The 13412-nt window shown below is 37.1% G+C and overlaps 1 protein-coding gene across 1 annotated transcript; it reads right to left on the bottom strand.

Annotated features, from left to right (window-relative positions):
* Positions 1-6155: 6155 nt before the first annotated feature.
* LOC107792826 (uncharacterized) lies at positions 6156-11737 on the bottom strand. Its single transcript, XM_016615065.2, has 3 exons — positions 9664-11737; positions 7383-7862; positions 6156-6796 (listed from the first exon to the last, which is right to left on the bottom strand). The coding sequence occupies exons 1-3, from the start codon at positions 9971-9973 to the stop codon at positions 6558-6560; spliced, it is 1029 nt and encodes a 342-aa protein (XP_016470551.1). The 5' UTR covers positions 9974-11737; the 3' UTR covers positions 6156-6557.
* Positions 11738-13412: the final 1675 nt, after the last annotated feature.

Below are 13412 nucleotides of genomic sequence, written 5' to 3'. Positions count from 1 at the left end.
GTAATTACAACCGTTTTTACATCAGGTTTTAGTCAACAACTCCACGAGGTACCGAACCTTGGACAATTCACAACTCACGGGTCTCAATACCTGAACCCTAACACTTGGCATCCTATGCCCTCATAAAACCTCATAACCACACTGACGACTCACGTGCCAATAGAGCCATTCTCGCATAGAAGACAAGTAAACGAGGGTGAGCATCTATGCTCAACAATATCAAGAACACCACTTATCCGATAAGAGTGCTTAACTATGTGTATGCTTGTGCAAGTGTCCTACCATAGTCCATATCAGCAAATAAGCATAAGAAAAAAGAACGGACAACACGTAGAATATTTTCTCACAGCTTTCACAAGATAAAGCTCACACATGTATGTATACCACTTCACAAATATCAACAACAAGAATGCCCCCAGGCCACAAATCATCACAAATCAATCCCTGACACAACCCACCTTGTCTCGCCACGTGTGCAATAGTAACATAAATGCCCGCCTTGTCTCGCCACACGTGCATAATAATGTTCCCACCTTGTCTCGCCACATGCGCAACCCACACATATATATATCCCACCTTGTCACGCCGCATGTGCAAATATCAATAGTAACAATAGCACGACATAAACCTCGTGCAACCCCATAACAACAACCGCACGGCAGAAACCTCGTGCATCACAATAATAACAATCGCACGACAGAAACCTCGTGCATCACCACAATAATAACCGCACGGCAGAAACCTCGTGCATCACCACAACAAATACAACAACAACAATGGCAATAATACAAAGTACGACAAGTAAATCAACTCAAGAACTTTTAAATCAAAGGAAAAATATGGGACCAAATCACAAGGAACAACCACAATAAAGAATGATAGGCGTAAAGAGAACAACTCAACAAAGTGGAAACTAATGTGTATCAACGATCCCACAATATACATTTCAACAACAGGAAAACTAATACGAGTCAAATAATTCCAAATAAAACAAGTCGACTAAGAAATATGATATCTAAAACTTCTTTTAAGGTTGAGAAATTACTAAGAATTTTTAACAATTAAATTAAGGATAAGCAGCGGAAAGATAATCATAACCTCAATTAAGACTGAACAAATTATAATATAATACAATAATAATTTCAAATAAAGATAAGCAGTTATGAAAAGATAGCATGACAATAGAGGAGGTAAAATCTTCAGTTAAGTCAAATAAGAGTCAAATAGATAATAAGAGTGAATCCTGAAAGCAATTAATTTTAATTAAAGTATGTAGAGGCGAAACTAGTAAATATGAACTTAATCATATCAAGAGCAACTTCATACTCAGTGAATATAAGGACCTAAGAATCCCAAAAGGCCAACTTTTCATAAATAAGTCCGAGCACGCACTCGTCACCTCGCGTGCATGGACTACAAATCAACATAGAAGACTCAAATCCTAAGGGAAAAATCCCCCACACAAGGTTAGGCCAGATACTTACCTCGAACCAAGCTCAAACAGTCCGTAAGAATGTCCTTTCCTCAATTATCCGACTCCGAATGGCCCAAATCTAGCCAAACACAATTGCATAACATGAATACAACAATAATAAACTTATCTAATCATTGAAATCAATATTTAATAAAAATTTTGAAATTCGCCCTAAAAAGTCGACCCGGACCCACGTCTCGGAATCGGATAAAAGTCACAAAATACGAACACCCATTCACTCGCAAGTTCACTCGTACCAAAATTATTCAAATTCGATCTCTAAATCCCAATCAAAACTCAAAACTCTTAGTTGAAGAACTTCTTCCCATTTTTCCTAAGTTTTCAATCCAAACCCGAAACTAAATGGAGAAAACAACTATGGATTAATGAAAAACAACCAAAAACGAGTTAGGAATCATTACCCCAAAGTTTTCTCTGAAAAACCCTCGAAAAATCGCCAAATTCCGAGCTCTCAAGTTCAAAAACGAAGAATGAAACCAAACCCTCGGATTTCTCTTTTCTGCCCAGGCGTGACCGCACTTGCGCATAACTAGCCGCATCTGCGCGACCGCAGGTGCGCATGTCCAACCGCACATGCGCTTCCTCTCGCTTCTGCACGCCAAAAATCCGATTCTGCGTAGCCATTGATGCGCACAATTTCTCCGCACCTGCGGAGACTGTCAAGTCTAGCTCTTCTCACACCTGCGCCTCAATCTTCGCATCTGCGGGCATCGTAGATGCGAAATTTTCCTCGTACCTGCGACCCCTGGCACTCCTCCATTTTTTCGCTTCTACGCTTGCCTCTCCGCACATGCGCTCTCGCACCTGCGGTCTCTTCTTCGCAGGTGCGAAAATACCAGAAACCTAAAGACTTAGCAGTAACACAAATCAAACTTTTAATCCGTTAAGCACCCGAAACTCACTCGAGGCCCCCGGGACCTCAACCAAACATACCAACCAATCCTAATATACCATACGAACTTAGTCGAGCCTTAAAGTCACATCAAACAATGTCGAAACCACAAATCGCACCATGAATCGAACTTATAATTTCAAATCTTTCAACTTCTAAAACTCTTGCCGAAACCTATCAAATCAACCCGGAATGACGTTAAATTTTGCAGGCAAGTCTCAAATAACATAACGGAGCTGCTCCAACTCTCGGAATCGCATTCCGACCCCGATATCGAAAAGTCCACTTCCGGTCCAAATCTCCAAAAATTTGACTTTCGCCATTTCAAGCCTAAATCAACTACAAACCTCAGATTTATAGTCCGAACACGCTCCAAGTCCAAAATCACCCAACGGAGCTAATGGAACTGACAGAACTCCATTCCGGAGTCGTCTTCACATAGTTCCGACTACGGTCAAAATCCTAAGACTTAAGCTACCGTTTTAGGGACTAAGTGTCCCAAATCACTCTGAATCATCCGGTAACTGAATTCAACCACGCACGCAAGTCAATACACATAATATGAAGTTGCTCAGGGACTTATGCCGCCGGGCGGGACTTAAATTCTCAAAACAACCGGCCGGGTCGTTACAAAAATTCATCGCTTCACCATGACCGTTTCTTATTTTTGGCGTTTTAAGTTCATAAAACAGGAATTCAGAAAAAAATAGATTTTCGTGTGTTATAGTCCACGCCAACTGCATGAATTCTGGCGATTGACTCCGAATTTTCTAAAATTTTGTGGGCTCATCAAAAACAACCTAAGCATCGGTTTGTGTTTGTGTTTTTAAAATTTTAGGGCCATAAAACATGAATTCAAGACGATTCTCATATTTTTGTGTGCTATAGTATACTCCATATGCATCAATTTGCGCGATCAGTTCTGAATCTTTTAAAATTTTGCGGGACCATAAAAATGATCTAATGAAAATTAGTCATCGCTTCGCCATGACCCTTCCTTATTCTTTGGTATTTTAGGGCTATAAAATTGGAATTTACGACGATTCTCAAATTTTCGTGTGCATCCACACCATCTGCATGAATTCGGGCGATCGTCTCCGAATCTCCTAAAATTTTGAGGGCCCATAAAAACGACCTAATGAATAATAGTCATCGCTTCGCTATAATCGTTTCTTATTTTTTGGCATTTTAGGTTCATAAAACGGGAATTCAAGATGATTCCTAGATTTTCGTGTGCTATAGTTCACACCACCGGCATGAATTTGGCCGACCAGCCTAAATCACCTAAAACATTTCGGCCCAACAAAAACGACCTTATGAACAATGTCATCATTTCTCCATGACCGTTCCTCATTTTTTTTAGTGTTTTAGGGCCTTAAAACAAGAATTCATGACAATTCCTAGATTTTCGTATGCTATGTCCACGCCATCTTCATTAATTCGGGAGATCGACTCTCAATCTCCTAAAATTTTGCGGGCCCATAAAAAAGACATAATGAACAATAGTCATTGCTTTCCCATGACCGTAACTTATGTTTTTGGCATTTTAGGGCCATAATATAGGAATTTAAGACGATTCCCAGATTTTTATGTGTCATAATCCACTCCATCTGCATGAATTCGGGCGACCGACTCCGAATCTCCTAAAATTTTTGCAGGCCCATCAAAAATGATCTAATGAACAGTAGTCATTGCTTCGCCATGGTCGTTCCTCATTTTTGGCATTTTAGGGCCATAAATCAAAAATTCAGGACGACTCCCAGATTTTTGTGTACTATAGTCCACGCCATCTGCATGAATTCACGCGAACGACTCCAAATCTCCTAAAATTTTGCGAGCTTAACAAAAATGACCTAATGAACAGTAGTCATCACTTCTCATGACCGTTCCTCATCTTTTGGCATTTTAGGGCCATAAAATAAGAATTCAGAACGATTCCCAGTTTTTTATGTGTTATAGTCTATGCCATCTGGATAAATCCGGGTGGCCCACTCCGAATATCCTAAAATTATGCAGGCCCATAAAAAGAATTACCTAATGAACGATATCCATCACTTCGCCATGGTCGTTCCTCAATTTTTTGGCATTTTAGGGCCATAAAACAGGAATTCATGACGATTTCTAGATTTTCGTATGCTATGTCCACGTCATCTGCATGAATTCGGAGGACCGACTACGGATCTCCTAAAATTTTGTGAGCTCATCAAAAATGACCTAATGAACTATAATCATTTCATCACCATGATTGTTCCTCATTGTTTGGTACTTTAGGGCCATAAAACAAGAATTCAAAATGATTCCCACAATTTCATGTGCTATAGCCCAAACCATCTACATGGATTCGGCTGACCGACCCTGAATCTCATAAGATTTTGACGGCCCATAAAATGATTTAATGAATAATAGTCATCGCTTCGCCATGACCGTTCCTCATTTTTTGACATTTTAGGGGCATAAAATAGGAATTCAGGACGATTCCTAGATTCTCGTGTGCTATAGTCTATGCCATCATCATGAATTCGGACGACCGGCTCCGAATCTCCTAAAATTTTGCGGGTCCATAAAAAACTACCTGATGAACAATAGTCATCACTTCGCTAGGATTGTTCCTCATTTTTTCGCGTTTTAGGGCTATAAAATAGGAATTTAGGACGATTTTCATTTTTTTGTGTGCTAATGTCAACGCCATCTTCATGAATTCGGGCGATGAGTTACGAATCGCCTAAAATTTTGTGGGCCCATTAAAATGACCTAATAAACAATAGTCATGGATTTGTCATGACTGCTCCACATGTTTTGGTGTTTTAGGGCCAAAAAATATGAATTCAAGTCGATTTCCGATTTTTCTTGTGCTAATATTCACGCCATCTTCATGAATTTGAGTGGCAGGCTTCGAATCGCCTAAAGATTTGTTGGCCCATAAAAAATGACCTAATAAACAATAGTCATTGCTTCGCCGTGACCATTCCTCATTTTTTGGCGTTTTAGGGCCATAAAACAGGAATTGAGGATGATTCTCATTTTTTCGCGTGCTAATGTCTCCGCCATCTTCATGAATTCGAGCGACGGATTCCGAATCGCCTAAAATTCTGTGGGCCCATAAGAAACGACCTAAAGAACAATACTCATCGTTTATGCATGACCGTTCCTAGGTAACGCGGCCTAGCGACAAATACTCATTGCTTCGCTATGACTTTCGAGTTTATTTTCCAGCGTTTCGTGGTCATGCAACATAAATTTAGTACATGTTGATTTTGTAGAATATTTTTTACGGACTCTGATTGGCCTGAAATTTTGTAGTACCATAGGAAACGGCCTTGTGACCAATACTCATTGGTTCGCCATGACTTTAGAGTTCATTTTATAGCGTTTCGAGATCATGCAACAGTACTTTATGATTATATCCACTTTCTCGTGTGTATTAGTACATGCTGATTTCATAGAAGTTTATTGACGGATTCCGATTGATCTGAAATTTTTTAGGTCCATAAGAAATGACCTAGTGACGAATTGCGTCGCATGACTAACATTGCTTTTTGGCATTTCGGGTTCATTTTTTGGTGTTTTGGGGTCATGCAACACAATATTATATACTCTATGCTACTGTATTTTCAAGTCATATTATAGCAGATTTTGGCGTCATGAAACATCTAGAAATGCATGCAACAGAAAACCAACTATGGTCAAGTGCTATGACGTTAACTTACTCAAAGAGGCATGTTCCTAATTTGTATAAATAGGAAATGGAGGAAGTAAGAAACCATGCCAAAACTGAAGCTCTGAGATCTTTTAATAAGCATGTAAAATCCTGGAAATAATCTTGAGAAATTGGCCTCAATATATTGCTATTTCTAAATTGACAAAAAAAATTGAACTAAAATGAGCAGCTGAAATTGAAGAAAGACTTTATTCTGCAAGTCATATCGAGGCTTTCAAACGCATCCAAAGCTTCATGATATGAGAGTTTTTGGCAGAACCGGTGACCCACTGAGCTGGTTAGATACGTGGGACAAAGGGCTCATAGTATCTGCTAGAGCGGCTACACAGTCGAAAGGGAAAGAGACCATAAGGGATCTGTACACGTGGCAAAATTTACTTGAAGCCGCTTCAAGAATGCCCCCAACAAATTGATTTGAGAATCCGGAAGAAACGAGATGGGACTCATAATTCTCAAGACATGCAACTGAGACAAAAATAGCATGGAGGATCACCTGAGTTTTCTTCAGGGGCAATTCCATCTAAGCATACACTGTGAAAAGAATGACCACACGGAAAAATAGCAACATTTGGGAGAACCAAAGGCTCAACATCATCATAATATTCATCTACATATTCAGCAGGCATGTAAGACAGATCATTTTCACATAGTGGGCAAGTGATTCCAGAAGATTCAAATGTTTCATCCGGACCTGCAATTTACAGATTATTGATTAGCAATGCACTAAAGCAGAAAAAACTGAAATGCATATGCTGGTGAGCACTGTGTTTATCCCGATAAGGGCAGCACAAGCAAGGTTATGTCATTGAAATCATCGCTCGTTGTGCACATTCCAGAAAAAAGTAAGCAAATTAACTCGCCATAAAATTTACAGTACGACTGAATCTATATATCAACTAATCAGTAAAATCAGGATCGCTTATGTTCTGTAAGCCTATATATCCCAATTTACAGATTATTGATTAGCAATGCACTAAAGCAGAAAAAACTGAAATGCATATGCTGGTGAGCACTGTGTTTATCCCGATAAGGGCAGCACAAGCAAGGTTATGTCATTGAAATCATCGCTCGTTGTGCACATTCCAGAAAAAAGTAAGCAAATTAACTCGCCATAAAATTTACAGTACGACTGAATCTATATATCAACTAATCAGTAAAATCAGGATCGCTTATGTTCTGTAAGCCTATATATCCCATTTGCTTAAGATTAAAGCGCAGCTTTCTTACCCTAGATAGTGGTCTTGGAACACTATGAAGAGATAAAATTTTAGACATACCTTCCCATATAATATGGTGGATAGGCTCTTCATTAATTCTTAAAGGCTCCTTGGTACTTGTGGACGATTTAGATTGCCTGATGGAAGTAGGGATCCTTGTCTTTCCCATCGAATTCTGGTTGAGGGTCCTTTTTTGCGAAATATCTGAAGTTGGAGCCTTTTGATATTTGGATTGATGGACAGGAGTTTTGCCCTGCGTCTTTTGACGTGAAAGCTGGGTCTTAGATGAAGTCTTCTGAAGTTCAGAGCTCTTTGTATGTCTAGGTGTTGGTTGTGATTGATGGCTAGAAGTCTGGGTTGGCGTTATTTCCTGTAGGACTTGAGGCGCGGCGGCTGAAATCTTCTTGATTTTCTTAGTTACAGGAGGCAAGGGTGGTCTTCTAGGAGCAGGAGCATCTTTCACTTGGCTTGTCTTAATTGCTTCTAATTCCGAACCTTTTTTTAACCTTGTCTTCATTTGCAGGACTTGGACTGTATGATCTGTCAGAAGTAGTAATCAATGTTAGAAATCTCATGAAGCAATAATTGGAACAAAAAGTATATGGACCCTCTAAATTAAGGGAAAGGAGTACTTTTTATGCTGATACTAAAATTTTACTCCTCCCGTCCCAAGAAGGATGATACTTTTGCGATTTCGAGAGTCAAACTTCTTAACTTTGACCATGAATTCGAATCTAGAATCTTTATGTTTTTTAAAATAAAATTTATACATTTGGAAACTACATAAAAAGTACTCTATAAGTCACAATAATTAACAATTCAAAATATTTAAAAAGGTATATGAAAAAGCCGTAGTCAAAGAACAACTCGTTTGACTCTCGAAATCAGAAAAGTATCATCCTTTTTGGGACTGAGGGAGTATTACTTAAAGCCCTTGGTACTTTTAGGAATAACCAACATTCAATTGCAGAAAAAGTACATGTGCTAATGCATTATTATAGGTTTTAACAGTAACCTTCAAATCTCAGAAGCAGTATAAGTACTCTAGATAACTTATAAACCAAATGGAAAAAAATGTGTATACTGCTTAGCCACCTCAAGTACCATATCATTCATGTAGCCCCTCAATATGAACTCTAGCCATTAATTAAGAATATCTGACTAAGTTGCGGACGCCTGACACGAACAATTCAGTCAGAGACCCGAGTGATGAAAACGGAACATACATCAAGACAGAAGGAATTATAGGAATGCCTCTCTTTATCATGGAAGTAAGCTCCAGTTCCATATCAGTAAAGCAATCTGAAATAGCGCCGGTCTCACAACCAAAGATATTGAGCGCCAAAGAAGGCTTAACAGTCAAAGTATCTGACCCCCCTTATTTATAGGTAAGAGAGAGGAATTGAGTCCAATCTCTTTTCTATCTTATGCGAGGTAGGGGAGGGAGAGAAACGAGAGCAAGAGCATTAATCTTATTTAACTTGCAGGCACCAAAATAAAATGGGGGAAATTATTCATTAGGTGTCATTTTACATGAAGATGCTCACAAGTTACAATGTAATCTAACTGGCTTGTCTTATACCAAAAACGAGTATATGCCTTTGCACTAATCTAGTTGGCTGCTCACTACATGGACTTGAAATTTTAAAAAAAAAAAAGATAATGAAGATACAAGCCACAAAACCATGAGGAAAACGTGAAAGCATATCCAACCAGATTTAGATTATCCTCGACCATTTGAAAATCTTATTATAATTGGCAAAGATTGGATAAAGAAATTGGCCGTTGGAGTTTGGACTTAAAGAGTTCCTCAGAATCTTCTTTTGCTAAAATTGGAATTAATATTTTTGTTCACTTCCATAAGATCTTTTTACACACTAGTCCAGATGACAATAACTACCACATCTACATTAAAAATGGAATCTTGATATCCTTGAAAAATGATAAAGCTAAACTGTAGCAAGCGTATGATTGGCAGAAGGCATGATGTATTCATGTCTTGCCTTTTCTTGTTTTGAACCTAAGTGAGATGCAACATGAAATGGCAATAACACCTAATCTGATGGTATAAAATTTCAGCTGAATTCAACGGATAATGTATTCATGTAACATAGTGAACTGCACACAGAATTAATTAGAAAAAAAAGGAGAAAATGACATCTATCAAAGGTTAAGCAGTAATGCTTTCATGCGGTAACGAATAAACAAGCAACTTCAAAAAACAAAAAATCATGCTTGAATAGAGCTACTAAATTGTCTATAGTCAAATAGACATGCTTTATCAAAGTATATTGTTCTTCTTCAAAAGGAGGACATGAAAGGAAAGAAAGTTTACTGTTACCGTTTTGCTTTTCTGTATTAGTTTTTCCAGAAGAACTAATTGTAGGTGCGGAAAATGAACTTCTATTCCTTGTCTCAGCGCTCCTCAACTCCCGTGTACTTTCTGTTTCTTTTCCACACAAAACTTTTGTGCTAAAAGCAAGTGATAAATTCTTCTTTAGAATTTGGGTGGTGTCCTTGCTAGATAAAACAGGAGATCTCCGAACAGATGACACTGAAGTAGGAACTGGGGCATCTAACTGCTTTTCCTCAACTTTACTACAGATGGAGCCGTTCGTTTTACATTTCCGACCTAAAGGGCCACCAACCATATTTGATGATCAGGTGAACTTGAAATTAGCTTCGTTCAACGAAGAAGCTAATGTAAAGCTGCAAATCTCCTCAGCAACAAAGGCCCTCCATTTGTTGTGCTACTGCAATAACCACATCAAAAGGTCACATCTGCTGAAATGCAAAACCAAGATAGCATCTATAACATATGCACGTTATTCACACTGCAAAGCGTCCATACGTAGATTATAGATAAATCTAGTACTAAAAAGTTGTCTAACAGACAGTAAATTCTTTTCTCTATTAACTTTATCAACTGATAATACTTCTACCAAATTAATAAATTAAACTACCATAAATAACCAAAAGGCCCAAAAGGACCTGTCTCCATTAACTATATCCACCAATAAATCCTATTCCCAGCCTATTACACCTAAAACTGACAGAAATAACTAAAACAGTCACCATAAAAACATATGAGAATTAAATAGAACCTGTCCAGCAATATCTATTAACAATATCCACCAATTAATCCTAATCTCAGTTTATTACGCATACCAGTCGTTTGGTTGATGGATTAGTTATAGAGGGATTGTTTGTACGGAGATTAATAATACGAGGATTGTTATACAATAGGATTGTTTTTTAGGGATTGCCTCTTATACACATTGCCTATTCCACCTTCTATTCCATATAAAATAATACATAGGTCCCCGTATAACTTATATTCACATTAATGTTATCAAAGGCGAAAAGCGCAAAAAAGCTCTAAGGTTTGGTAGGGCTTTAAGCGCAAAACGCAAATAAAATGTGGGCTTTATTAAAGAAAGACACAAATGGAGAAAAACTACAAATATATACGTGTAGTCCAAGAATAATATCTATAAGCATGAATACCAAATATATGGACAGAGAAATTGAAGAAAATTTATGATAAAGTAAAATATCAATTGTTTAGTGTCGCCTCTTCCGGATTACGCTCATTGGCAAGGAAAAGTATGTCAGAGCCTTAATGACAACACTGAAGCGCCCGCTAAGCGACGCAAAGTGCTCAACATGTTTTGAGCCTCGCTTCAGGGCTTAAGCGTGTGTCTTTGATAGTTTGGTTTCCGGTATTAAAATCCACATAACTTAAGTTAATTCTAGTACCGGAAACCAAACATTGTAAATAAGGAGATTAACATGTAATGCAGGGTTTTGTACTTCATACCAAACACTGTAAAACAATAGGATTTTTTGCAGCAGGATTTTTTTTTGGTTATACTTAAAAGTTACTATTAACATGTAATGCAGGGTTTTGTACTTCATACCAAACACTGTGTAAAACAATAAGATTTTTTGCAGCAGGAATTTTTTTTTTGCTTATACTTAAAAGTTATTAACATGTAATGCAGGGTTTTGTACTTCATACCAAACACTGTGTAAAACAATTGGATTTTTTGCAGCAGGATTTTTTTTTGCTCATACTTAAAAGTTGTAACCAAACGGTCCTTTAATACTTCCCCAAATAACCAAAATGATCGCAAACAAAAAACTCTGTTTGTGTCTCAAATTAATGAAAACCTCATTACACCTGACATGTAACAGTAATAAAATCTACAGCGACACACAAGCTAACAAACCTTAAAAACACAATAAAGAAAATCAAATAAACCTTAAAAAACTTCAAGAAACCCATATAGGTATCTAAAAAAAGTCCACGAAAAATATAAAATTCAAATACCCAGAAGACAATATTTGAATTAAAAAAAATTCCGAAAATAGAAAATAACAATAGAATAAAACCAGTATTAGCAGCATAATCGATTCTTGATTCATCTACAAATATAGAACAAGTATGCACCTGTTGTTAAGGAACTGAAAGAGTAATTAAGAGACACTAATTAGGGTTAAAGGGGGTGTGAATATAAGAAAAAAAAAGACAAAATTTTGAAGAGGGGCGGTGGATTGAGAAGAAAGAAAGAGGGATTTGAAATTCAGAGGTTTGTTTTTGGGGCAAAGAGTGGTAAAATTGGCTTTTAAAGGTTTTGGTTGTGGGGTCCATTATTTATGTGGAATATTTTCTAAATAATTGAGTTAACCTAACCGACATAGAGAAATTAAAAATAAAATAATTTCAAACACTAGTTGGCTTAATATTCTAGTTGAAAAGTTTCTTTAATGTTAAGTATTAGCCAGCAAATAGCTATAATTTCCTAGTACTATTTTTCTTCCTTTTTTACAACTAGCTTGAAGTAATAAGATGCATTGGTCTACAAAATATATTTACAATATTATGTCACTTGAAAAGTAATTTCAAATTTTTTATTTAATAGCATAGATGGTAACCTAATATAAATGGTAAATGATATGCTATAACACAGTAAATTACACTGATGATGTAAAAAACTTATTACTACTTTTCAGTGTATATATAACGTAAACCCTAATTACAGGAGACAGTGAGATTATACAAAGAATAGTTTTTTTTATGCAGACAAATCTCATGCTTAAATTTTTAGCTTGAAAGCATTCTTTGAAGCAAAAATCCCGGTAGATCAAATCTGCGCAGGATACTTGACTTTTCCATGTGCAAGTCCGTAAAAAGTTTTCGCCTAAAGCTCGACTCTGCAAAGGCCTTTCAGAGATTGACCTTTCTTTCTCTATTTCCGATCTAATCGGTCAAACTCTCATCTCATATGTCTATTTTGTTCTGGCTAGCGAAGTCGGATATTCTATGTTTAGTGATGAATAGTAAAGTTATGAACTCAAAAATAATTGGAAAAGAAAAGGCAAATCTTACACTTAAATTGTACCTTTTAAAAGCTTTGCCACCTTTAACTACATATCTGAAATTGTACTGGGTATGAATAATTTTCTTCTTTTTTCAAATTTCAAAAATGGCAACCAATTCCAATCCAGTAAGAAAGAGTTTGCTTCTTCACCTTACTGAGAAGTGAAAACAAACACTTGACTCCTCTAGTAAGCAGCCAAACATAATAACTAATAACTCAACATAATCAAAAAATAAAAATGATAAATGAACAAGCACTAGGCACTAAACAAGCATTTCACAACAAAATCCAGCTAACATAAAAGATCAAAGGCACCAACCACCAATGAGTGTGGTGAAACTTGCTCTTAACTAGACATCTCGAGTTCAATCAGGGCGTTCAGACCCTCTGAATAAATTAACTCCTCATAGGGAGCAATATCCCATTTAGTGGGGATTACATCACACATATCCAGATTAGTCGGGTCAGTAAATCTCAGATAGAAGAAGACAATGATGCCATGAGCCATAATCAAACATTTGATAAAAGGCAATACTAAAATAAGGATACAACAACAACAAAAAACTCAGTATAATCTCACGAGTGAGGTCTAGGGAGCATAGTGTATACGTAGTGAGGGTAGAGAGGTTGTTAACGATGGTACTTTGCACAAAGAAAGAAAAAAAAAAGCAGTAACAAACAGCAATAACAACAACGACAACAGCAT

Source organism: Nicotiana tabacum, chromosome 18 (genome assembly GCF_000715075.1).
Source record: "Nicotiana tabacum cultivar K326 chromosome 18, ASM71507v2, whole genome shotgun sequence".
In the NCBI taxonomy this organism is placed as follows: domain Eukaryota; kingdom Viridiplantae; phylum Streptophyta; class Magnoliopsida; order Solanales; family Solanaceae; genus Nicotiana; species Nicotiana tabacum.
The sequence above is the reverse complement of the archived record's forward strand: the minus strand, read 5'-3'. Positions and strand labels throughout refer to the sequence as shown.